Below are 23,860 nucleotides of genomic sequence, written 5' to 3' on the forward strand. Positions count from 1 at the left end.
GCGACAGAGCTTAAAGCCTCACTGCAGCAAATAACACCCGTTTACCGTCAAAGCAGGCCTCAGCTGCACAGGATCCTGCAGGTGGCATTGTTCTAACAACCTGTTTGAAAGCAGCAGGATTTAGGAGTGCTGGTGATATGTATAAACAACTTGTACATAGCACAACAACCTTTAACGAAGTAAAACACCCCAGGTCCCTGCACAGGAGCGATTATCAAATAAAATTTGACAATGAGCCACATAAGGAGATATCAGGACAGGTGACCAAAAGCTTAGTCGAAGAGGTAGGATTTAAGGAGCGTCTTAAAGGAGGAGAGAGAGGTAGAGAGGTGGAGAATACAAGAGTTTAGGGCCCAGGCAGCTGAAGGCACAGCCGCCAATGGTGGAACGATTAAAATAACCAATAAGAGGCCAGAATTAGAGGAGCGCAGATATCGGAGGGTTGTAGGGCTAGAGGAGATTAGAGATAGAAAGGGGGTGAGGCCACAGAGGGATTTAAAAATAAGGATGGGAATTTTAAAATTGAGGCGTTGCTTAACCGGGAGCCAATGTAGGTCATCGAATATAGGGGGTGATGGATGAGCGGGACTCTGTGCAAGTTAGGATAGAGGCAGCGGAGTTTTGGATGACCTCAAATTTAGAGAGTAGAAAGTGGGAGGCCGGCCAGGCGAGCATTGGAATAGTCGAGTCTAGAGGTAACAAAGGCAGAATGACTAATGTACAAATTTAAATGAGAATTAAAAATCCAGAATTAGTAAAATTGCTTTTAAGAACATAAGTAGGCCATACGACCCCTCGACCATGCTCCGCCATTTAATACAATCATGGCTGATCTGATCATGGACTCAGCTCCACTTCCCTGCCTGCTCTCCATAACCCCTTATCGTTTAAGAAACTGTCTATTTCTGTCTTAAATTTATTCAATGGCCCAGCTTCCACAGCTCTCAGACAGCGAATTCCACAGATCCACAACCCTCAGGAGAAGAAATTTCTCCTCATCTCTGTTTTAAATGGGCGGCCCCTTATTCTAAGATCATGCCCTCTAGTTCTAGTCTCCCCTATCAGTGGAAACATCCTCTCTGCAGCCATCTTGTCAAACCCCCTCATAATCTTATACGTTTCGATAAGATCACCTCTCATTTTTCTGAATTCCAATGAGTAGAGGCCCAACCTACTCAACCTTTCCTCATAAGTCAACCCCCTCATCTCCGGAATCAACCTAGTGAACCTTCTCTGAACTGCCTCCAAAGCAAGTAGATCCTTTCGTAAATATGGAAGCCAAAACTGCACGCAGTATTCCAGTTGTGGCCTCACCAATACCCTGTACAACTGTAGCAAGAGTTCCTTGCTTTTATACTCCATCCCCTTTGCAATAAAGGCCAAGATTCCATTGGCCTTCCTGATCACTTGCTGTATCTTTCTATGAACCTTTTGTGTTTCATGCACAAGTGCCTCCAGGTCCCGCTGTATTGCAGCACTTTGCAATCTTTCTCCATTTAAATAATAACTTGCTGTTTGATTTTTTCTGCCAAAGTGCATGACCTCACACTTTCCAACATGATGTTATGTGTAACTTGATTGTGTGCATGATATAATTAGAATTGTTTTAGTTACACTCCCCTCATGGTCTAGTAGGTAAAGGCACAGCCCAGTGAGGGCTGAACCAGAGGCAGTGCCAGCTTCAATGCTCGGCCTGTGCCAAGGGAGCTGACCTCAGCCCGACCAGCAACACACGTGCTATGATTGGAATCAGTGCCCCCGGAAATAAATCAAAATCAGCTACGGTTCCTGTGCCTGGTCAGTAGTCACTGATCCCTGCTCGAAAGTGCGTATGTTTGCATGTTGGATAATGGCAGAGTTGGGTTTGGCTCTCAATACCATTGAATAGGCTGCTAACCAAGGTTATACCTATCAGGAAACACGGAACCAGCTGGGGCCTAGTCCTCCAGAAAAGAGAAGGCTGAGGGGCGACCTGATGGAGGTCTTCAAAATTATGAAGGGGTTCGATAGGGTAGACGTAGAGAAGATGTCTCCACTTGTGGGGGAGACCAGAACTAGGGGCCATCAATATAAGATAGTCACTAATAAATGCAATAGGGAATTCAGGAGGAACGTCTTTACCCAGAGTGGTGAAAATGTGGAACTCGCTGCCACAGGCAGTGTTTGAGGCAAACAACAGAGATACATTCAAGGGGAATCTAGATAAGCACATGAGGGAGAAAGGGGTGAGATGAAGCGGGGTTGGAGGAGGCTCGTGTGGAGCATAGACCCGGCACAGACCTGTTGGGCCGAATGGCCTGTTTCTGTGCTGAACATTCGATGTAACTCTGTAAGGGGGCATTGAAGCATGAATCAGCACAGGGAAAAAAAATTGGCAAAAACTGAAGTATTTTAATTGTAGTTTTCTCCACACAAGCCCCTTACCTTCAATCGTTCCCTCAGCAGGTTCCTCCTTGATCGGGTCGGTCTTTTCCGCAGTAGAGCTAGGCAGTGCTGCAGTGTCTTCAGTAGGACTTTCCACTGGGAGCTGTTCTTCAGTTAGTTGTTCGACAGGGGCTGCTTGCTTCCCAGCAGATCTTTCAACAGAGTCCTCATTCGGAGGGGGGCTTGGAGTCAGAGGTTCCTCCACTGCTGCGGCCCCCAGCCTGTCTGCGACAGATTCCTGAGTCTCGGCTGCTGCTGCACCCCCACCCACTACCTGTTCCATAGGAACACTTACACTTACTGAAGTCTGAGGCCCAGCTTCAGATAGCAACTCTGCTGTTGCAGCATTGATAGCCTGGTTCTCAGGAAGCAGTTTCTCCTTCTCAGTCACTTCCATCTTTTGGAAAGAAAATACAAGCATTAGTCTCAATGGCAGTTTAATTGGCGCTTCACTCAATGCTGTAATAGGCCAGATCGGTCCAGAAGACCAGCCATTGGCCCATTTGATCTCGTGCTTCCAGAATACCAATCTAACCATCTTCCACAGGAACAATGTGCATTATTATAGCACCTGTGTGGTGCCTTGAGATGTTTAATATAGGAAAACATCTCAAGGTACCACACAGGAGCGTCGTCGAAGAAAAATTGACAGCTAAAGGAGGAGGTATTAGGAGGGTGACCTTAGTCATAGGTAGTGTTAAAGGAAGACAGAGATGGGGAGGCAGAGCGGTGTTCCCATACCAACATCCAGCTGTTTCTTAAAGAGTTGAGTTCACTGCACTCAACTACACATCTTGGCAAATCATTCCACCTGCTGTTTACCTCACCCTCCGTGCAAAAGAAATACTTAACTTTTGAACTAAACCTGTCCTTTATACCCTTGATCCTGTGCCCTCTTGTCTTGATGCCCTGGTGTATCTCCAAGTACTACTCAGGTTTATTATCTCTATCTTGCTCGATATCTTATATAAACTAGACACATCTCTCCAAGGCTGAAGAGCTCCAGCTCAGGTAATTGTTTCTCCTAGTTATTCTCTTCGACAACTGCGATTAGCTTCATTTCTCCCTCCCTCAATGCCGCTAGGGGCTGATATCCCCCGTATGTCACGGAGAGAACTGTACCCAGTACTCCAGGTGTACCCTGGCCAGGGCCCTGTACAGCTTCAGCACGACTTCTGGGAATCTAAACAATTGCTCAGGGATTATTACCCACCACGCTATTTGCATGTCTATTGGCAACTGTTTAGACAACACTTCCAGTCCCCTTTCAACATCCTACCTAGGCAAGTTCTATCCCACCTGATACTCCCAATTTGATGAATTTCATTGATCTCCCATCAGCCGAACCACAGACCTGACTGAGAACCAATGAGGGTACAGCAGTGCAGTGGTTCTGGTACTGGAACAGTAACCCAGAGGTCACAAGTTGAGATCCTGCCATAAAATTGCGAGATTGAGTCAATAAAACCTGGCCATTTGTGCTCCGCCAGCAGAGAAAGAATCATGAAATCTGCTGGATTGTCATAAAAGTCAAGTGGTTCACCAATATCACCACGCTGCCTGTGCCTACACACGGGAACGGTAGAATAGTGGTTATGTTACTGGACTAATAATCTGTAGACATGAGTTCAACTCCCATCATGGCAGCTGGGGAATTTAAATTCAGTTAATGAAATAAATCTGGAATTTTAAAAAAAGCTAGCATCAGTAATGATGACCATGAAACTACCGGGTTGTCGTAAAAACCCATCTGGTTCACTAATGGTCTTTAGGGAAGGAAATCTGCGGTCCTGCCTGGCCTATACGTGACTCCAAGCCCACAGCAATGTGGTTTTCTCTTAATTACCCTCTGAAATGGTGGCTCACCGCCACCTTCTCAAGGGCAATTAGGAATAGGCAATAAATGCTGGCCTTGCCAGCGACGCCCACATCCCATGAACGAATAAAGAAAGAAAGAAAAAGATGCCAGCCCACACTATGCAGTTGAGAAAATACCCTCTGGAGTGGCCAACATCTTAGGCCAATTAGGGATGGGCAATAGTTGCCCGGAGGACACCTTTCAAAACGAACTCCAGCAATCATCAGAATTACTGGTTCGTCCTGAGGTACTGTATAAATATTTACTTTATGATTTAATTCCTGCTGTGTACAGGAAACAGCAAACATTGTTTTGCTAAACAGCTTGACTCGGCACGCAGAGCGAGCTTGTTGTGGGGCTCGGGAGCTAAATGCCACAGCCTCTCGGCAATGGGCACTCTGCTACCACAGTCAGAATATACCATTCCTTCAAAAGCCAATCGATCACGAGCAATACAGGCAAATAGAAAACACACTGTAGGGATCAAAAGATAGATGATTAATCTAACGGGAAAACCTACCGGGGATTGTTTCTTAGAACAGTATGTTACAGAAACTACAAGGGAGCAAGCTATCTTAGATCTGGTCCTGTGTAATGAGACAGGAATAATAAACGATCTCCTAGTAAAAGATCCTCTCGGAATGAGTGATCACAGTATGGTTGAATTTGTAATACAGATTAAGGGTGAGGAAATAGTGTCTCAAATGAGCGTACTATGCTTAAACAAAGGGGACTACAGTGGGATGAGGGCAGAGTTGGCTAAAGTAGACTGGAAACACAGACTAAAACGGTGGCACAATTGAGGAACAGTGGAGGACTTTTAAGGAGCTCTTTCATAGTGCTCAACAAAAATATATTCCAGTGAAAAAGAAGGGCGGTAAGAGAAGGGATAATCAGCCGTGGATAACCAAGGAAATAAAGGAGAGTATCAAATTAAAAACCAATGTGTATAAGGTGGCCAAGGTTAGTGGGAAAATAGAAGATTGGGAAAATTTTAACCGACAGCAAAGAATGACTAAGAAAGCAATAAAGAAAGGAAAGATAAATTACGAAGGTAAACTTGCGCAAAACATAAAAACGGATAGTAAAAGCTTTTACAGATATATAAAACGGAAAAGAGTGACTAAAGTAAATGTTGGTCCCTTAGAAGATGAGAAGGGAGATTTAATAATGGGAAATGTGGAAATGGCTGAGACCTTAAACAATTATTTTGCTTCGGTCTTCACAGTGGAAGACACAAAAACCATGCCAGAAATTGCTGGACACAGGAATGTGGGAAGGGAGGACCTTGAGACAATCACTATCACTAGGGGGGTAGTGCTGGACAGGCTAATGGGACTCAAGGTAGACAAGTCCCCTGGTCCTGATGAAATGCATCCCAGGTTATTAAAAGAGATGGCGGAAGTTATAGCAGATGCATTCGTTATAATCTACCAAAATTCTCGGGACTCTGGGGAGGTACCAGCGGATTGGAAAGCAGCTAATGTAACACCTCTATTTAAAAATGGGGACAGACAAAAGTCAGGTAATTATAGCCCGGTTAGTTTAACATCTGTAGTGGGGAAAATGCTTGAAACTATTATTAAGGAAGAAAAAGCGGGACATCTAGATAGGAATAGTGCAATCAAGCAGACGCAGCATGGATTCATGAAGGGGAAATCATGTTTAACTAATTTACTGGAATTCTTTGAGGATATAACGAGCATGGTGGATAGAGGTGTACCGATGGATGTGGTGTATTTAGATTTTCAAAAGGCATTTGATAAGGTGCCACACAAAAGGTTACTGCAGAAGATAAAGGTACGCGGAGTCGGAGGAAATGTATTAGCATGGATAGAGAATTGGCTGGCTAACAGAAAGCAGAGAGTTGGAATAAATGGGTCCTTTTCAGGTTGGAAATCAGTGGTTAGTGGTGTGCCACAGGGATCGGTGCTGGGACCACAACTGTTTACAATATACATAGATGACCTGGAAGAGGGGACAGAGTGTAGTGTAACAAAATTTGCAGATGACACAAAGATTAGTGGGAAAGCGGGTTGTGTAGAGGACACAGAGAGGCTGCAAAGAGATTTAGATAGGTTAAGCGAATGGGCTAAGGTTTGGCAGATGGAATACAATGTCAGAAAGTGTGAGGTCATCCACCTTGGGGAAAAAAAAACAGTAAAAGGGAATATTATTTGAATGGCGAGAAATTACAACATGCTGTGGTGCAGAGGGACCTGGGGGTCCTTGTGCATGAATCCCAAAAAGTTAGTTTGCAGGTGCAGCAGGTAATCAGGAAGGCGAATGGAATGTTGGCCTTCATTGCGAGAGGGATGGAGTACAAAAGCAGGGAGGTCCTTCTGCAACTGTACAGGGTATTGGTGAGGCCGCACCTGGAGTACTGCGTGCAGTTTTGGTCACCTTACTTAAGGAAGGATATACTAGCTTTGGAGGGGGTACAGAGACGATTCACTAGGCTGATTCGGAGATGAGGGGGTTACCTTATGATGATAGATTGAGTAGACTTTACTCGTTGGAGTTCAGAAGGATGAGGGGTGATCTTATAGAAACATTTAAAATAATGAAAGGGATAGACAAGATAGAGGCAGAGAGGTTGTTTCTACTGGTCGGGGAGACTAGAACTAGGGGGCACACCCTCAAAATACGGGGGAGCCAATTTAAAACCGAGTTGAGAAGGAATTTCTTCTCCCAGAGGGTTGTGAATCTGTGGAATTCTCTGCCCAGGGAAGCAATTGAGGCTAGCTCATTGAATGTATTCAAATCACACATAGATAAGATTTTTAACCAATAAGGGAATTAAGGGTTATGGGGAGCGGGCAGGTAAGTGGAGCTGAGTCCACGGCCAGATCAGCCATGATCTTGTTGAATGGCGGAGCAGGCTCGAGGGGCTAGATGGCCTACTCCTGTTCCTAATTCTTATGTTCTTATATTCTTATGTTATCAGTGACTCGGGTACAGTGTCGGGACAAACACAGTTCGAGAAATATGCTATTCTGGTTGGGTAAAGAGAGATTTAAAAAAAACAAAATACCTCACATCAGAAAAGAATAAAAAGAAAGGAGATGGAATGTGAATTGAGCCACAGCGACGCACAACAAACCAGAAGAGAAGCGACACAGGCACAAAGCAGGAAATATAAATGAAGTTTGTTGTGCTGTTGCCATGCCTGTGACTTTATGAACATCTCAGTGGGACCAGGTAGGTCGCTGTCTGCGGGTGGCAGTGCCGTCACTAGCACACTGACCATTATTTAGTCGACAGCTTGCTCCAGCATGTGAGCAGTCTGCAAAATCAGCAGAACATTAGACAATGACTGTTCTGCTGTCCCATAAACCCAACAAATTCTGGGTGTCAACTCAACAGCTTAATAATATAGATCACAGATTAATCTCTTCTCCCTTTCCAACCCCACCCCAATGACTTCAAAATAAAGCAAGTTTGAACTTTGCTGAACAGCTCCTGCACAGAATTTCTCAGACTTATTTTCCCATGTCCAACAATCCACAGGGGGTCAGGCACCCAACCCCTCCCAGCCTGAGGTGGGCTTTTAACATAGTGGCAAGCCTTGGGTTTCTAGTGCACCAATCATGACATTACATAGAAGTTACAGCTCCAACACGAGCCATTCGGACCATTGGGTCCGTGCTGGTGTTTATGCTCCACACGAGTCTCCTTCCACCCTATTACCATATCCTTCTATTCCTTCCTCCCCCATGTGTTTATCCAGCTTCCCCTTAAATGCAAAGTACTATTAGCCTCAACTACCTCACATTCCCATCACTCTCTGGGTACAGAGGTTTCTCCTGAGTACCTTATTGGATTTATTAGTGGCTATCTTATAAATAATTTTGGGCAGCCCTCACAAGTGGAAACATCTTCTCGACTTCTTCCCTATCAAACCCTTTCATAATCTTAAAGGCCTCTATACAATCAAACTGCATTGCACAAACTCCAACACCGGCATTAACTACTTGTGCTCGGGGCATGACCTCACTTATTTCTCGTCTCTAGTTACGCAGAGAAAGTGATGGTGGGCCGCCTTCCTGAACCGCCGCAGACTTTGCGGCGATGGTGCTCCCATTTGTACAAGAGTTGAGAGTGAATTAACTAAAATCTGCAATTTAACACTGGACATTTTATAGATGCTAACATGGCATCAGTATAAATATTTCCATTTGTGCTGCTATCAGGTCCGATTGCTTGTGCCATTTGCAATTCCCAAGTTCTCCTGTTATGGTACTGAGCCACACAGATCCTGGTTCAATTCCAGCATTGTGCAGTCAGCAGATCTCAGTTGAGAGCTTGATGTGGTCCAGGAACATCGACAACATCCTTCAGTTAAACACTGGGAAGCCTTAAGACATTGTCTGCGGCCCCACCACAATCTCTGTACCCTCACCACCGATCCAAGCAGTTTCTTTGCAACCACGGTATCTGATCTTGTGAATGTTTAAAATGTATAGAGACATTGAAGTTGAGAACGTGGGAATTGTATAGGGACAGTATAAGCTAACAAAGAATTCATGGAGGAATAGCCATGACATCTCGGACTCGAGACTGCGAAATGTTACAACACTAACACATATTGAAACAAAACCCACAGCTTGCAGAAAAACCTCAAGGTCTTATTAAATCATGTTATTAACCTGAAACATTAACAGAAGGTCTTTGTTTAAAATCAGACCATACTTAGGTCGGCTTATGAGTGGACAAAGGGAAAGAGGGACCAAAAGAGATAGGTTGAACTAGGATGTCACTCTAGCCCTATCTTGTTATCTTTTGCCGAGAATGTATAACTGTTGTCGCTTTACGATATAACTTCACCTATCCGTAAGGAGTGTGTACGCTCTATCCAGAGGGTATATCTTCTGTCTGATAGGTCTTGCCGGCCGGTAAAATAAAGACTGCTTTGTTCAAAGCACAAGAGGTATTCGACTCAGTAATTTTACTGAACCAGATTGAGAGAAAATAATCTACATTTACAATCTGACCCCTCATCGGCTTCACCACAAAGACGGCCTATTTTTACCTCTAATATTGCCCGCTTCCAACTCTGCCTCAGACCATCTGTCGTGGAAACTCTCATCCATGCTGTTATCACATCCAGACTCGACTATTCCCATTCCAACGCTCTCCTGGTCGGCCTCCCACACTCCAAACTTCAGTTTATCCCAAACTCTGCTCCCTGTATTCTATTCCACACCAAGTCCCATTCACCCATCATCCCTGTGCTCATTCCTAGTCCAACAATGTCGCAAATTTAAACTTTTCATTCTCCTGTTTAAATCCCCCCATGGCCTCGCCCCTCCGCACCTTTTTTAAAAATTCATTCCTGGGATGTGGACGTCGCTGGTAAGGCTGGCATTTATTGCCTATCCCTAATTGCCCATGAGAAGGTGGTGGTGAGCCGTCGCCTTGAACCGCTACAGTCCGTGTGGTGATGGTACTCAGTGACTTTGTCGTAGTGGTTTGGTACGACATTACTGTGGGTCTGGAATCACATGTAGGCAGACCAGTTAAGGATGGCAGATTTCCTTCGTGAATCAGATGGGTTTTTATGACAATCCGGTAGATTCATGGTCACCATTAATGACACTAGTTTTTTTTTAATTCCAGATTTATTTAATTAACTGAATTTAAATTCCCCAACTGTAATGGTGGGATTTGAACTCACACCTCCAGATCATTAGTCCAGGCCTCTGGATTACTAGTTCCGTAACATAACCACTGTGCTACCTTTCTGCTGTAACCTCCTTCAGACTTACCATGCTGCATTCCTCCAACACTGGTTTCTTGTACATTCCGCACTCCCTTTGCCCCACCACTAGCAGTTGTGACTCCAGTCAGCTGGAGCCTAAGCTCCCTAAATCTCTATGTCCCTCCACCTCGCTCTCCTCCTTTAAAACCCACCTCTTTAACCAAGGCTTTTTGATCACCCTCCTCCTAGCTCCTTCTTTAGCTCAGCGTCAATCTCCTGGTCTGATTTACGCTTCTGTGAGGTGCCCTGGGACACTTTCCTATGTTAAAGGCGCTACATAAATACAAATTGTTATTGTACTCTACTGCCATGGTATGTGGCTCAGCATTCTTTGATTTGTTGATTGTTGTCCTGTAGTGATTCGACATGTTGAGTGACAAGTTTACTAAAATCCCTAGATCTCTTTCAACATGACCCGCAACTATTTTGTCACATCTCCGAGTACACATAGCCCATTTTGTTTCTTCCTGTGTGCGATACCATAGACTTATATTCATATTGAATTGAATTGTCACTGTTATGCCCACTTCACGTATTTTGCAGGGGGGAAAAAAATCCTCAAACAACAAAATGGGACCAACCTTTAAACTTTACCTGAAACCAAATGAGGCTAAACACATTTTTTTTTTTAACTCTCCGGATGTGGGCATCAGTGGCAAGGCCGGCATTTATTGCCCATCCCTAACTGTCCTCGAGAAGGTGGGGGTGGGAGCAGGTTTCATGCAAACCGTGTCTCTCACTCGGCCACTTCAGAGGGCAGTTACGAGTCAACCATGTGGGTGTGGTACTGGAGTCACATATAGGCTCAAACCGGTAAGGATGGAAAATTTCCTTCCCTAAATGGGACATTAGTGAACCAGCTGGGTTTTCACGACAATCCGACAGCTTCATGGTCACTTTTACTGATCAAAGCTTTTTATTTCCAGAGTTCCAGTAATTCAAATTCTCAAAATGCCCACGGTGGGATTTGAATTCCTGTTCTCTGGATTAGCAGCCACGGTCTTTCAATTTCTAGTTCAGTGACATATCCGCTGTACTACCGCACCCCACATATGAAAGGATTACCTCCAATAGGTTAAGTTTGTTAAAATGCAGATCATAAGATTAACAGACATGGACAACGTACCTCAGCTTTCTCCGTCGATGCTGGTCCAGAGTTTGATTCACTATTTTTATCCTCCATGTGCCAGTCTCCCTGGGGACCCCGATCGTTCCTCTTCACTTTACTATCCGCTGCGCCATCAGACAGGCCTCCGTCAGCATCACTCGTACTCATTTTGCTCGCTGGGCTTTTTGGGCGTACTGCAGGTTTCACGTCCTGCTCCTGCTCATGAGAAGCAGCGTCTGCTCCTTCGGGGGGCTTGACAAAGACCACCTGCGTCTTAACCAGCTGGGGGATGACCGGAGTGTGATCCGGATCCTTGCATTGGATGGTGCGTTTCACACCGGGTTCGAGCGGAGACTGCGTCTTCCCCGGAGCCTTCACGTTGATCGGACGTTTAACTCCGCGCTCGGCCTTTGTTTTCTTCTTTCTAGTGCTGCCCGGCGATTCTCCCGCTTTCGCCTCTTCTGCAAGATTGTCACTGATCAAAATCTTCTCCTTCCCGGCGTCTCTAGGCAGAACGACTGTGGGCTGTTCTTTACCTTTCTTCTTCTGTAAAAGCAATTCGAGGATGGAAGTCAATATAAAACATGCATTTCCCACTACATTTTAAAGTATCAGAGAATCTTACAGCACAGAAGGACCATTCGGCCCATCGTGTCTGTGCCGGCTCTTTGAAAGAGCTTTCCAATTAGTTCCACTCCCCAACCTTTTCCCCATAGCCCTGCAAATGTTTCTTTTTCCAAGTATTTATCTAATTCTCCTTTTGCAAGTTACTATAGAATCTGCTTCTTTCAGGCTGTGCATTCCAGAATGTGAATCGCTGTGTAAAAAAAAAAACTTTCATCTCCTCTGGTGCATTAGTCAAGTATTTTAATATGCCAATTGCATGTGGAGATAACTGCGTGCCATTATATAAGTAATGGCTGGCTCTCACTGTCAGGTGCATGGGAGACAGCCTCATGTGTGGATAAGAAACCGCTTCGGGAGATAGGGGATAGGCAAGATTGGATAAAAGGGACATTTTTGGATTGGCAGACAATGACAATTGGCATCAGTCGTCTCCACAACTCGTCCACCCCTGCTTGGCCTCCACTTCCTCCTACATGATCACCTTGGGACATTTTATAATTGCTGATAGTCATTGCATAACCTGGCTCATAGTTCACGAAATTGGCATGCAAATTACTTGCAAAACTTCCATTGTGGTGGAGAGTGAAGAGGCCAATTTTCGATCGATAAAAATATCACAGCCGACATGCCCTAAAAGCCACCCAGCATGGAATCAAGCCACACATGCCAGGAAGCGTCATAGTTTGCTGAGTTCACTCATCTCAGTGATAACAGTGCTACTGTATTCCTAGGCTCGGGAGTAAGGGGGGTGGACAAAGATGACAACGACTTGGATTTATATAGCGCCTTTCATGACCACCGGACATCTCAAAGCGCTTTACAGCCAATGAAGTACTTTTTGAAGTGTGGTCACCGTTGCAACGTGGGATGAAAATAATAAATCAAAACAGCAAGGATTACCTGTGCTGATCACCAGCCAGTCGGTCCTGTTGGCAAGTGCACGAGTGGGTGTCAGATACTAAATGTCTGGGCTCAAGTGTGAAGAATGGCCACTGGGCTGCCACACTATAGAGTAGCCGGTGACTGCATCATAAAATCTTGTAGTACAGGTCGTCATTTGGCCCATCATAGTAGCTCTTTGAAAGAGCTATCCAAATTAGGCCCACTCCCCCTGCACTTTCTCCATCGACCTGATTTTTTTTTTTCCTTTTCAAGTACATTACAACAGTGACCACACTCCAAAAATACTTCATTGGCTGTAAAGCGCTTTGAGACCTCCAGTGGTCATGAAAGGAACTATAGAAATCCAAGTCTCTTTCTTTCTTTTTTCTAGATCCAATTCCCTTTTGAAAGTTACTATTGAATCTGCTTCCACCGACTTTTCAGGCAGCGCGTTCCAGATCACAACAACTTGCTGCGTAAAAAACAAATTTCCTCTGGTTCTTTTGCCAATTATCTTAAATCTGTGTCTTCTGGTTACCGACCCTCCTGCCACTGGAAACCGTGTCTCCTCCAGGATTGGAGGGTAGAGAAATGGGGGCTGAAGCGGGTGAAGGGAGGGGTGCTTCATTGTAGTGACTTTAGGTTCAGGAAAGCTCAGACAATCGCTTTCTAGGTTGCTTTCTCAGAGGTTCAATTTTAAACAAAACTATTGACAGGTAATCCAGGCAGATTTCACAGCAAATGGACCAAAGAACCCAGACTAAATCAGTGGGAAGGTGGTTAGCGGAAGTAGGGGACTGGGGGACTGGATGACCTTTCCTCGTTCCCTACTTTCTTTTGGCACTGACCAGACGAGCCTTTCCAGCCGACATTGAGTACTGCAGAAGGATTTGTACACTGGTCACCGCAATACGTTGAGTCAGACTCGTACTAATGGCGGCACAGTTCTTCCACAACACTCGCTGAGTGTAAATCCACTCTGTAACTTAGTGACTGTTGAACAGTTTCACTCTCACCACGATAGATTCCCCCTTTAATCTGAATCTCTCCTATTGGTGGGAGAGTGATAAGGAGCAAAAGCTTCAGGCCACGTGCCACATTGGTTGTAACGTGCTGATTCCAACGTATAACATGGTGTTCTGAGGCTGACATTCTGCGCAAGAAATATACTGAAAATCATTTTGATTGATGTTCTAGGACAGAAATTTAATATGGTTAATTAATATTCAAAGTGCTAATTGATGTCACTGTTTCTCAAGCAACTGACTTGGCTATTTCAAGCCAGGAAATCTGTTGCTCTAAAAATAGCCGGGCAATGAAGCAAGGTCACCAGCTCTACACTGCAGTGAAAGGGGACCCTCTTCCACAGGAAAATCTAAATCGCAGGCAGAAAACACAGGAATACATACACAATCCTCCATTATTCGCACGCCACTTCTCCGCATTTTCAATTACCCCGAGGGAGCGCTGCCTGGTCGGATGTGCCATCCTTCAGAGAAACCTAGGCCGTGCCTGTCTCGTTCGATGGCACTGTACAAATAATGTGGAGTTCTCGCGATGTTCAACCATTTACTCTCACCCAGCGCCATCATCTCTTTTGTCATTTAATCACTCAGACCATCCATCCTATCGTAGACCTGCCCCTTTGTTCTTTCCCTCCCCCTCCCATCCTTTTCCCTGGCTCTGCATGTGCTTAAAAACTATAAAATCTTCAACCTCTTTCAATTCTGATGAAAGATCATCACCATGAAAGGCTAACTCATATTTTTCTCTCTCTCCTCAGATGCTGCCAGAGACCTTCTGCGCTTGCAACATTTTCTAATTTTATTACATTAAAGAGAGATTAACTGGCCATTTACCTCAGCGCTGTTTCCAGAGCACTGTTACAGGCAAATCAGCTGGCAACGCTCACCCACCCATCCAATAACGCTGACTACAACTCAAAGGCAAATTGTTGGCTGTGAAGCACTTTGGGATATCCTGAGGTAATGCAAGACATTATAAAGTTTGTTCTTTATCTGGAAAAAAAAAACCTCAAGATGCTGCCTCACTGCATGGCCCACGACCATTTCTTCTGCTACTTATATTGCACTCGCCATTCTCGGATTACAGCACTGTTGTAACAGACATTTAAGATTAAATTGTGGGAACTCTCAGGAATCTGCCAATTTCCATTATTGATCCCTGCCATTATGGAAGATAATACAGTTTCTATTATAACCAGGGTGAAGGAATTACAGCAAATCAATGAGAAAACAAAGTTATAATGAATGGTCCAGCAGTCTTATGCTGGGAGAGAGATCAAGATCCAAGTACAAGGCGGAACCAAACTGTGTTCAACAACCTGCACTCCCTTATTCCAATAGAGCTTGCAGTGTCGCTCAATCCAAAAATGAGCCTTTTTTCTTTTTAAATGCCATTCTTAGAGGAAGGAGTTTGCCTGTTAAAAGCACACTGCCCGTAATCTCTGCAATCTGATGCTATAATAAAATCTACTGGATCCGAGGAAGACAAATCAGACTATATTCTTAATGCTGGGAGATTAGGAGATGTGGAGGAGCGGAGAGATTTGGGTGTCCAGGTACATACATCACGAAAAGCCATTGGAAAAAAAATAGTAATCAAAAAGGCTAATGGAATGCTGGTCTTTATCTCAAGCGGGCTGGAATACAAAGGGGTGGAAGTGATGCTTCAGTTGTACAGAGCTCTGGTCAGACCCCATTTGGAGTAACTGGGTTCAGTTTTAGGCATCGCACCTCAGAGAGGATATATTGGCCTTGGAGAGGGTGCAGCACAGATTCACCAGAATGATACAAAAGCAAAAAGTAAAATACTGCAGATGCTGGAATCTGAAATAGAAACAGAAAATGCTGGAAATACTCAGCAGGTCAGGCAACATCTGTGGAGAGAGAAAGAGAGTTAACGTTTCAGATAGACAATCCTTTGTCAGACCACCAGAATGATACGGGGCGGAATGAGTTAAAGTATAAGGACAGGTTGCATAAACTTGGTTTGTATTCTCGAGATTAAAAGGTTGAGGGGGTGATCTAATCAAGGTACTTAAAATGATTAAACGATTCAATAGTGTAGCTACAGAGAAATTATTTCCACTGGCTGGAGAATCCAGAACAAGAGGGCCTAATCTTCTGAGAGCTGGACCATTTAGGAGTGAAATCAGGAAGCACAAAGGGTAGTGGAAATCTCCCCCCCCCCCCCCCCCCCCCCACCTCCCAAAAGGCTGTGGATGCTTTTGGAGAGGGGTGGCGGGTGGGTGGCCAATAGAAATTCACAAGACTGATACCAATAGATTGTTGTTGGATGAGGGTATTAAGGGATATGGGGCAAAGGCTGGTCGAGAAGTTGAGGTGCAGATCATTTAATAGAATGTTGGAACAGACTCGAGGGGCTGAATGGCCTCCACCTGCTCCTCAGTCCCAAGATTAATAAAGCTTTAAATTAAGAAAATCAATCTTGCCAAGATTTCCAAGTAACTTGTGTGCAGTTTAGTTTGTGGCATGGAGCTAATTGAAGCACAATCCCTGCCCTCCCCTTCATGTATTCATACATATAAAAACCACACACCCCCAGACATTAACATGAACATTGCCAAACATTCATAACAATTCCTTTCAGTCCCCATTATTTATAAGCATTGCACATTATGGGACTGACAATGCTGGCCAATGAGGGGCCACCAGATCGGATTTATCAATCTTCAGCCTCCTCTTTACTGAGACGGCGTTCTGGTAACGGAGTTAGAATTTCTTCACTCCAAACTGCGTGAGCAGGCTTGGAGGCTGGCCAGCTGGATTCTGCTCAGGCAATGATTATTCTTTGCGCACTTGTGCCAGAGCAGACCATAGATGTGGCCAAATACCTCACAACCAAGAGTGCCTTTGCCACAACTCACCCTGGAACAGTAACAGGTAAGACATTACTGAAACACATGATTTTACCTTGCACTGGTTTGCTGCCTCTCAGTCATTCTGTCCTTTAACATTCAACGGTACTTTGATTACAGCTGGCTATATTGGTCTGCACAAGTATCAGGATACAGATTAGCAGGTGCCCAATTACTGCTGAACACAGGACTTTAGTCTTCCTCCATTGCTAAAGCTGCCCCAACAATCTCTTTCGTGTTACGTTCTTCTTCTCCTCAACAATTCAATGAGTATAAAACCCATCAATGAACTACAGCTGTTTTACCTGGGGAGTCTTTCCAGCCAGTCCTTTCACTCCTGGGAGTAAGCTCATCATCGAACAAGCAAATCCTCTCTTACTTTTAACTCTAACTTCTCTCTCTATCCCCACCCCACTGGAACCTTTTTGGCCTCTCTCCCTCTCAATTTAATCAATATCTCAATGACCACTTCACCTCTGAACTTGGCTATTGTTCAATTTAAGATCCAGATACACAGCCTTTCATTCTTGTCCTCCTCCCTCACTATTCAACCAGGTGTCAGCCTTGGCTCAGTGGTAGCGCACTCGCCTCGGGGGGGAGGGTGGGAGGGGGGGGGGGGGGGGGAGGAGAACGTGGGGGGCGGGAGGCTGGACGCGGGGGCAGGGGGCAGGACGGAGGGGGCAGGGGGCAGGGGGCAGGACGGAGGGGGCAGGGGGCAGGACGGAGGGGGCAGGGGGCAGGACGGAGGGGGCAGGGGGCAGGACGGAGGGGGCAGGGGGCAGGACGGAGGGGGCAGGGGGCAGGACGGAGGGGAAAGGGGGCAGGACGGAGGGGGCGCCGCACTGTCTTTCAGATGAGACTTTAAACTGAACCCCGTCTGCCGTCTCAAGTCGATGTACAAGATTCCACAGCACTATTTGAAAAGCGGTGGAGTTTTCCCCAGTGTCCTGGGGCCAATATTTATCCCTCAACCAACATCACTAAAAACAGATTATCTGGTTAATTTCACGATGTTTGTGGGAACATGCTGTGCATAAATTGGCTGGAGCGATTCCTACATTACAATAGTGACTACACTTTAAAAAGGCTTTGGGATGACCCAAGGATGTGAAAGGCGCTATATGAATACAAGTCTGTCTTTCAAGTCAATATTCATCTGGTCATCTTTACAACTCCTTACTGCCCCGCTGCCTTCGCTTTCTCCTGCATCCTTCAGGCTTTGAAAATCAAAGCTGGATGTCACCTACTGACTGCATCCTGATTTACTTCATTCTCTCTCGATAACCCTGGTGAACTATGGTCTCGGCTCGTTTCTCATGTTAGAAATAATACAACAGGTAACACATGCTGGCGAGTTACTGTACCATGAGGGATGGCCATGTGTGTAGAGGAATCTTCTTTGGCATGATGAGCTGGAGGAAGTTTCCCTTCTCCTTGTACTGCAGTTTGCTGCACGAACTCTCAATCTCTTCACGGAACTGACAACTCCACTGGCGTCCATCTACATGACAGACAAGGTGTCAAGAGGGAAAAAAATGAAAGATTTAAAAAAAAAATACAGAATCAGAAAGTATAGCTGGGATCAGTTTGCAGGTTTAGAAGTAGAAAGGCACTATTACATAGAAATTACAGCACAGAAACGGGCCACTCGGCCCAACTAGTCCATGCTCCACATGAGCTAGCTGCCCTTAAATGCATCTCTGTAATTCACCTCAAATACTCCATGTGGCAGTGAGTTCCACATCCTAACCACTTTCTGGGTAAAGAAGTTTCTTTATTGGATTTATTAGTGACTATCTTATACTTGTGTCTTCTAATTTTGGCTTCTCCCTGCAAATGGAAACACCCTCTCTACAGCCACCCTCTCAAACCCTTTCAGAATTTTAAAGAACTCGATCAGGTCACCCCTCAGCCTTCTCTTTGCTAGAGAAAAGAGATCCAAATTTCCCGACAGTTATAACCTCTCACTTCTGCTATCATCCTCGTAAAGCTTTCTTACACCTTCTCCAGTGCCTCGATTGTTTTTTTGGTAATTATGGAGACCGGAACAGTGCACAATACACCAAGTGTGGTCTAACCAAGGTTCCGTCCCAGTTTAATACAATTTCTCTGCTTTTCAATTCACTTCAGGAAGGATGTCAAGGCCTTGGAGAGGGCACAGAAGAGTTACTACAATGGTCCCAGGGATGAGAAACTTCAGTGATGTGGAGAGACTGGAGAAGCTGGGGTTGTTCTCCTTGGAGCAGAGAAGGTGAAGGGGAGATTTAATAGAGTTGTTCAAAATCATGAGAGATTTTGATAGAGTAAATAAGGAGACACTGTTTCCAGTGGCAGGAGGGTCGGTAACCAGAGGACACAGATTGAAGGTGATTGACAAAAGAATCAGAGGGCGAGATGTGGGAAAATATATTGGGACGGTTGGAAGCTTCAACCTTCCCAAATTCCCCTAAGTTTGGCAATTTAACTAAAATGTCAGTGTCAGTGTAAAACACAGCATCAGTTGTGGCTCAGTGGGCAGCACACTCTCTCTCGCCTGAGTCAGAAGATTGTGGGTTCAGATCCCACTCCAGGGACTTGAGCACAAAAATCCAGGCTGACATCCCCAGTTCAGTGCTTAGGGAGTGCTGCACTGTCGGAGTTGCTGTCTTTCGGATGAGACGTTAAACCGAGGCCCTGACTCCCCTCTCAGGTGGATGGCGAAGATCCCATGGCACTGTTTTGAAGAATAGCAGGGGAGTTCTCCCCGGTGTCCTGGACAATATTTATCCCTCAATCAATATAACCAAAGCAGATGATCTCATCATTATCACATTGGTTTGGGGAGTTTGCTCACCCTGGAACAGTAACAGGTAAGGCATTACTGAAATACATGATTTTACCTTGCACTGGTTTGCTGCCTCTCACCTGAAGGCTATAACTGGTCTCACTCAATGTTCAATGCCACAGGAGACTGACTAGTCATTATAAAATGCTAGAGCAAACCTCAGGAAGTCACCCAAACTCTACAATTAGATTACTGAAATCTACAGCTAATTAAGCACTTTACATAGATCGGTGCCTTGTATTAATACTCAAATATATGCTACATTATCTTTGCAAAAATCACAAAGGCCACTTTGTTTTAATATATAATCGTGGAATTTGATTCCCAAAGCATCAATTAAAAGCCAAGAAACCCATGTAATAGAGAGTTTGACTTATTCAGTCATCATAAACTTTAATCACAACCAATGTGCTCTGTAGTTTTGTTTGGCCGAGCGACACCCCCGCAACAGGCCCAGCGACCAGCGACCCCCCCCTCCCGCAACGGGCCCAGCGACCACACCCCCACCGGGCTGCGATGCCCATTCAAAAGGCCACGTATCCACGTTTTTTCCCCAATTTAAAGGCCGGTCACCAGCTGCGCGGGATCCCTGGAGCGCTGCGTGTTCGCGCAGCTTAAAGGGAACAATATCACATCCCAAGCCATCTGCAGGTTACTGACTGAGCATAATGAGCTAAAATAAGACAGGCCAGAGACGACATTAGGGAGCAACAATGCAAGAGACTGTAACAGAATCATACTTTGGTCGTTCAGTGAGAACTGAATTATTGCCATTGGCTGTAGTTTTTTTATAAATGAAAAAATTCACCTTGGCTTTGAGTTAGTGCTGTGAGGTGGTCATGGTACAGTAAACTACCATCGACTTACAACAACACTACTTTTATTATTGATCTAGAAATAGGTGTTGCGGACACGATCTGTAAATTTGCAGATGATGCCAAGATCTGTGTGAGTGTAGAAGATGCTCTACAACTGCTTCAGGCAGATTTTGATCGGCAGGAGGGTTGGGCTCATGACTGGCAATGATGTTTACTTTGGATAAGTGCAGTGTTATGCATGCGGGCAGGAGAATGCTCAACATTCATGCATCCTTCAGGGTAAGGCATTACCATGACTGGAGAGGGACAGGGAGCGGGACACAGAACAATGGGACTGGCCCATTCGTTAAATTCGACCAGTAATATGATCCCTTCACGCTGGTGTCTGTCCAGTTCGATTTCGACCTTCTCCCTCATCGTGTACGGGACCGCCCGAGCTTTATGATGGACGGGTCTTGCATCAGAGTCCACATGGATCTGCACCTTGGCTCCCGTGAAATTGACTATGCCTGGTTCAAACAGCGAGGGCAACTTGCTCAGCACTTGAGCACATGTAGTATCCTCCTCCGACGACAACACTTTGATCTCATTCCAGTTCCATTTGATTTTTTCTAACCAGTTCCTGTCGAACAGCGTTGGACCATTGCCTGGAACAATCCACAACGGTAAATCATGAACTGCACCATCATACGACACCTTGATTACCACACTGCCAATCACCATTATGAGTTCTTTAGTGTATGTATGCAACTTGGCATTGACTGGACTCAGCTTAGGCCTCACAGTCTTAGCATCCCACAGCCTGTCGAATGTCCTCTGGCTCATTATTGATTGACTCGCACCCGTGTCCAATTCCATCGATACTGGCACACCATTAAATTTTCCTTAAATTATTATTGGTTGGCTCTTTGTTAGGAATGTATACAGCCCATACACTGCCTCCTCTGGTATCTCGGATTGCATATCCGGATCTGCGCTAGACTGGTCACCATCTTCCACGTGGTGTGTCGCAGCACGCTTGCTCAGTTGCGGACACATGCGCTGGAGATGCCTAGTCTCGAACAGCCTTTACAAATATACTGTTTAAACCGACACTGATGATGCCGATAATTTCCCCCACAACGCCAACACAGTGATATCGGATTCATTCCCGTTGACGGACTTTGAGCAGCCACAGGTTTCGCGTACACAGTCGAGTAGGCCCTGTCATATGCAGCTCTGCCAAACGACGATACTATCTTGTTTACAGTGCTTGCCGAGTTCAGATTTTTCAATGATATCTGCTTTAAGCTTTTGTCCATCGTCATGCACGATTGGGCAATCGTGATGGCCTTGCTCAAATCCAGCGTCTCCGCCGCCAGTAGCTTACACAGGATCACCTCGTGGTTGATGCCAATTACAAAGAAGTCCCGCAGCATGTCTGACAATGCAGTTTCGAACTTACACGATCCAGCTAGACGTCTTAGGTCGGCAACGAATTCCGATACATCCTGGCCCTCAGAACGAACGTGCGTATAGAATCGATATCTTGAGATGATGCCGCCTTCATCTGGTTTGAGATGGTCACGAACCACAGCACACAATGTTTCATAGTCCTTGTCCGTTGGACTTAAGGGCGAGGGGAGATTCATGAGTCCATAGATTTTCGGACCGCACATTGTGAGGAGGACCGCCTGGTGCCGAACTGCGTCTGCTTCTTCCTCCATTTTGTTGGCCACGAAGTACTGGTTCAAGCCGGCTACAAAGTTTTCCCAATCTTCTCCCTCCACGAATCGCTCCAGAATTCCAATTGTGCTCATTTTTGCATGCGAAGGTTCTTGTTACCTCGTCGCCAAATGTTGTGTATGCAATAACTCAATCGACTGAATACTGTAAAACTTCGAACAGGTACAAACCTGGCTCTACTTTATTAGGGCCCAAAGTGATTACATTACAAGATGGTTGGCCTTTTGTCCCTGGACCGTGCACACATGTGCACAGCTCAATGACCTCCGGCAGTGGCGCCACCTGGTGGCTAGTAAACCAAGCATACATACATGACAACCTTCTTACTCAAGAGGCGAGTATGCTACCCACTGAGCCACAGCTGGAGGAGGTTAGAGAGATAGGGGGGGGCGAGGACATGGAGAGATTTTAATACAAGGATGAGAATTTTAAAATTGAGACGTTGCCGAACCGAGAGCCAATGTAGGTCAGCGAGCACAGGGGTTGATGGGTGAGTTGGAATTGATGCGAGTTTTAGATGAGCTGAAGTTTATGTAGGGGTAGGAGATGGGTACACAAAGTATCACAATTTTGTGGGATAGGCTGGATGGACCAATGGGTCTTTTCCTGTCCATCATTGTTCGTATGCTTGTAATAGTAGTTAACAGGTTATCGTGCTGCACGCATTCTGCACAACTGCCTAGGGTATACATATTAAATGCTTCCACTGGAGACAGACACTCGATGCCTTTTTATGCTGCATAACTGACAATTACTTTAATCCTTTACACCTCCCTGGAATGAGTTGTGACAGATGTTCCACAAAAATTACATGGCTACGTTACTGATTCCACCCTCGAAGCCTAGTACATAGAAAATAGGTGCAGGAGCAGGCCATTTGGCCCTTCGAGCCTGCACCGCCATTCAATATGATCATGCAACCTCAGTACCCCACCCCTGCCTTCTCTCCATACCCCCTGATCCCTTTAGCCGTAAGGGCCACATCTAACTCCCTTTTGAATATGTCCAACGAACTGGACTCAACAACTTTCAACTTTCTGTGGCAGAGAATTCCACAGGTTCACAACTCTCTGGGTGAAAAAGTTTCTCCTCATTTTGGTCCTATATGGCTTACCCCTTATCCTTAGACTGTGTCCCCTGGTTGTGGACTTCCCCAACATCGGGAACATTCTTCCTGCATCTAATCTGTCCAGTCCCGTCAGAATTTTATACGTTTCTATGAGATCCCCTCTCATTCTTCTAAATTCCAGTGAGTATAAGCCTAGCTGATCCAGTCTTTCCTCATATGTCAGTCCTGCCATCCCCGGAATCAGTTTGGCGAACCTTCACTGTACTCTCTCTATAGCAAGCACGTCCTTCCTCTGATTAGGAGACCAAAACTGCACACAATACTCAAGGTGTGGTCTCACCAAGGCCCTGTACAACTGCAGCAAGACCTCCCTGTTCCTATACTCAAATCCACTCGCAATGAAGGCCAGCATGCCATTTGCTTTCTTTACTGCCTGCTGTACCTGCATGCCTACTTTCAATGACTGATGTACCATGACACCCAGGTCTCGTTACACCTCCCCTTTTACTAATCTGTCACCATTCAGATAATAATCTGCCTTCCTGTTTTTGCCACCAAAGTGGAATCCACATTATACTGCATCTGCCATGCATTTGCCCATTCACCTAACCTGTCCAAGTCCCCCTGCAGCCTCTTAGTATCCTCCTCGCAGCTCGCCCTACCACCCAGTTTAGTGTCATTTGCAAACTTGGAGATATTACATTCAATTCCTTCGTCTATATCATTAATGTATATTGTAAATAGCTGGGGTCCCAGCACTGAACCCTGGAAGCACCTCACTAGTCACTGCCTGCAATTCTGAAAAGGAACCGTTTATTCCCACTCTTTGCTTCCTGTCTGCCAACCATTTCTCTATCCACGTC

The 23,860-nt window shown here is 45.4% G+C and overlaps 1 protein-coding gene across 6 annotated transcripts in view; it reads right to left on the minus strand.

Annotated features, from left to right (window-relative positions):
* usp19 (ubiquitin specific peptidase 19) overlaps positions 1–23,860 on the minus strand; it is a 202,142-nt gene that overhangs the window by 121,698 nt on the left and 56,584 nt on the right. For all 6 annotated transcript variants that reach the window (XM_070895624.1, XM_070895620.1, XM_070895619.1 and 3 more), the window contains 3 exons: positions 17,926–18,062; positions 11,170–11,697; positions 2,425–2,821 (listed from right to left, as the gene is read on the minus strand). In XM_070895624.1, coding sequence (XP_070751725.1) covers positions 2,425–2,821; positions 11,170–11,697; positions 17,926–18,062 — 1,062 coding nt within the window. The remainder of the gene's footprint in view (positions 1–2,424; positions 2,822–11,169; positions 11,698–17,925; positions 18,063–23,860) is intronic.

The sequence above is a fragment of the Pristiophorus japonicus genome, chromosome 12 (genome assembly GCF_044704955.1).
Source record: "Pristiophorus japonicus isolate sPriJap1 chromosome 12, sPriJap1.hap1, whole genome shotgun sequence".
NCBI classification, from domain to species: Eukaryota; Metazoa; Chordata; class Chondrichthyes; family Pristiophoridae; genus Pristiophorus; species Pristiophorus japonicus.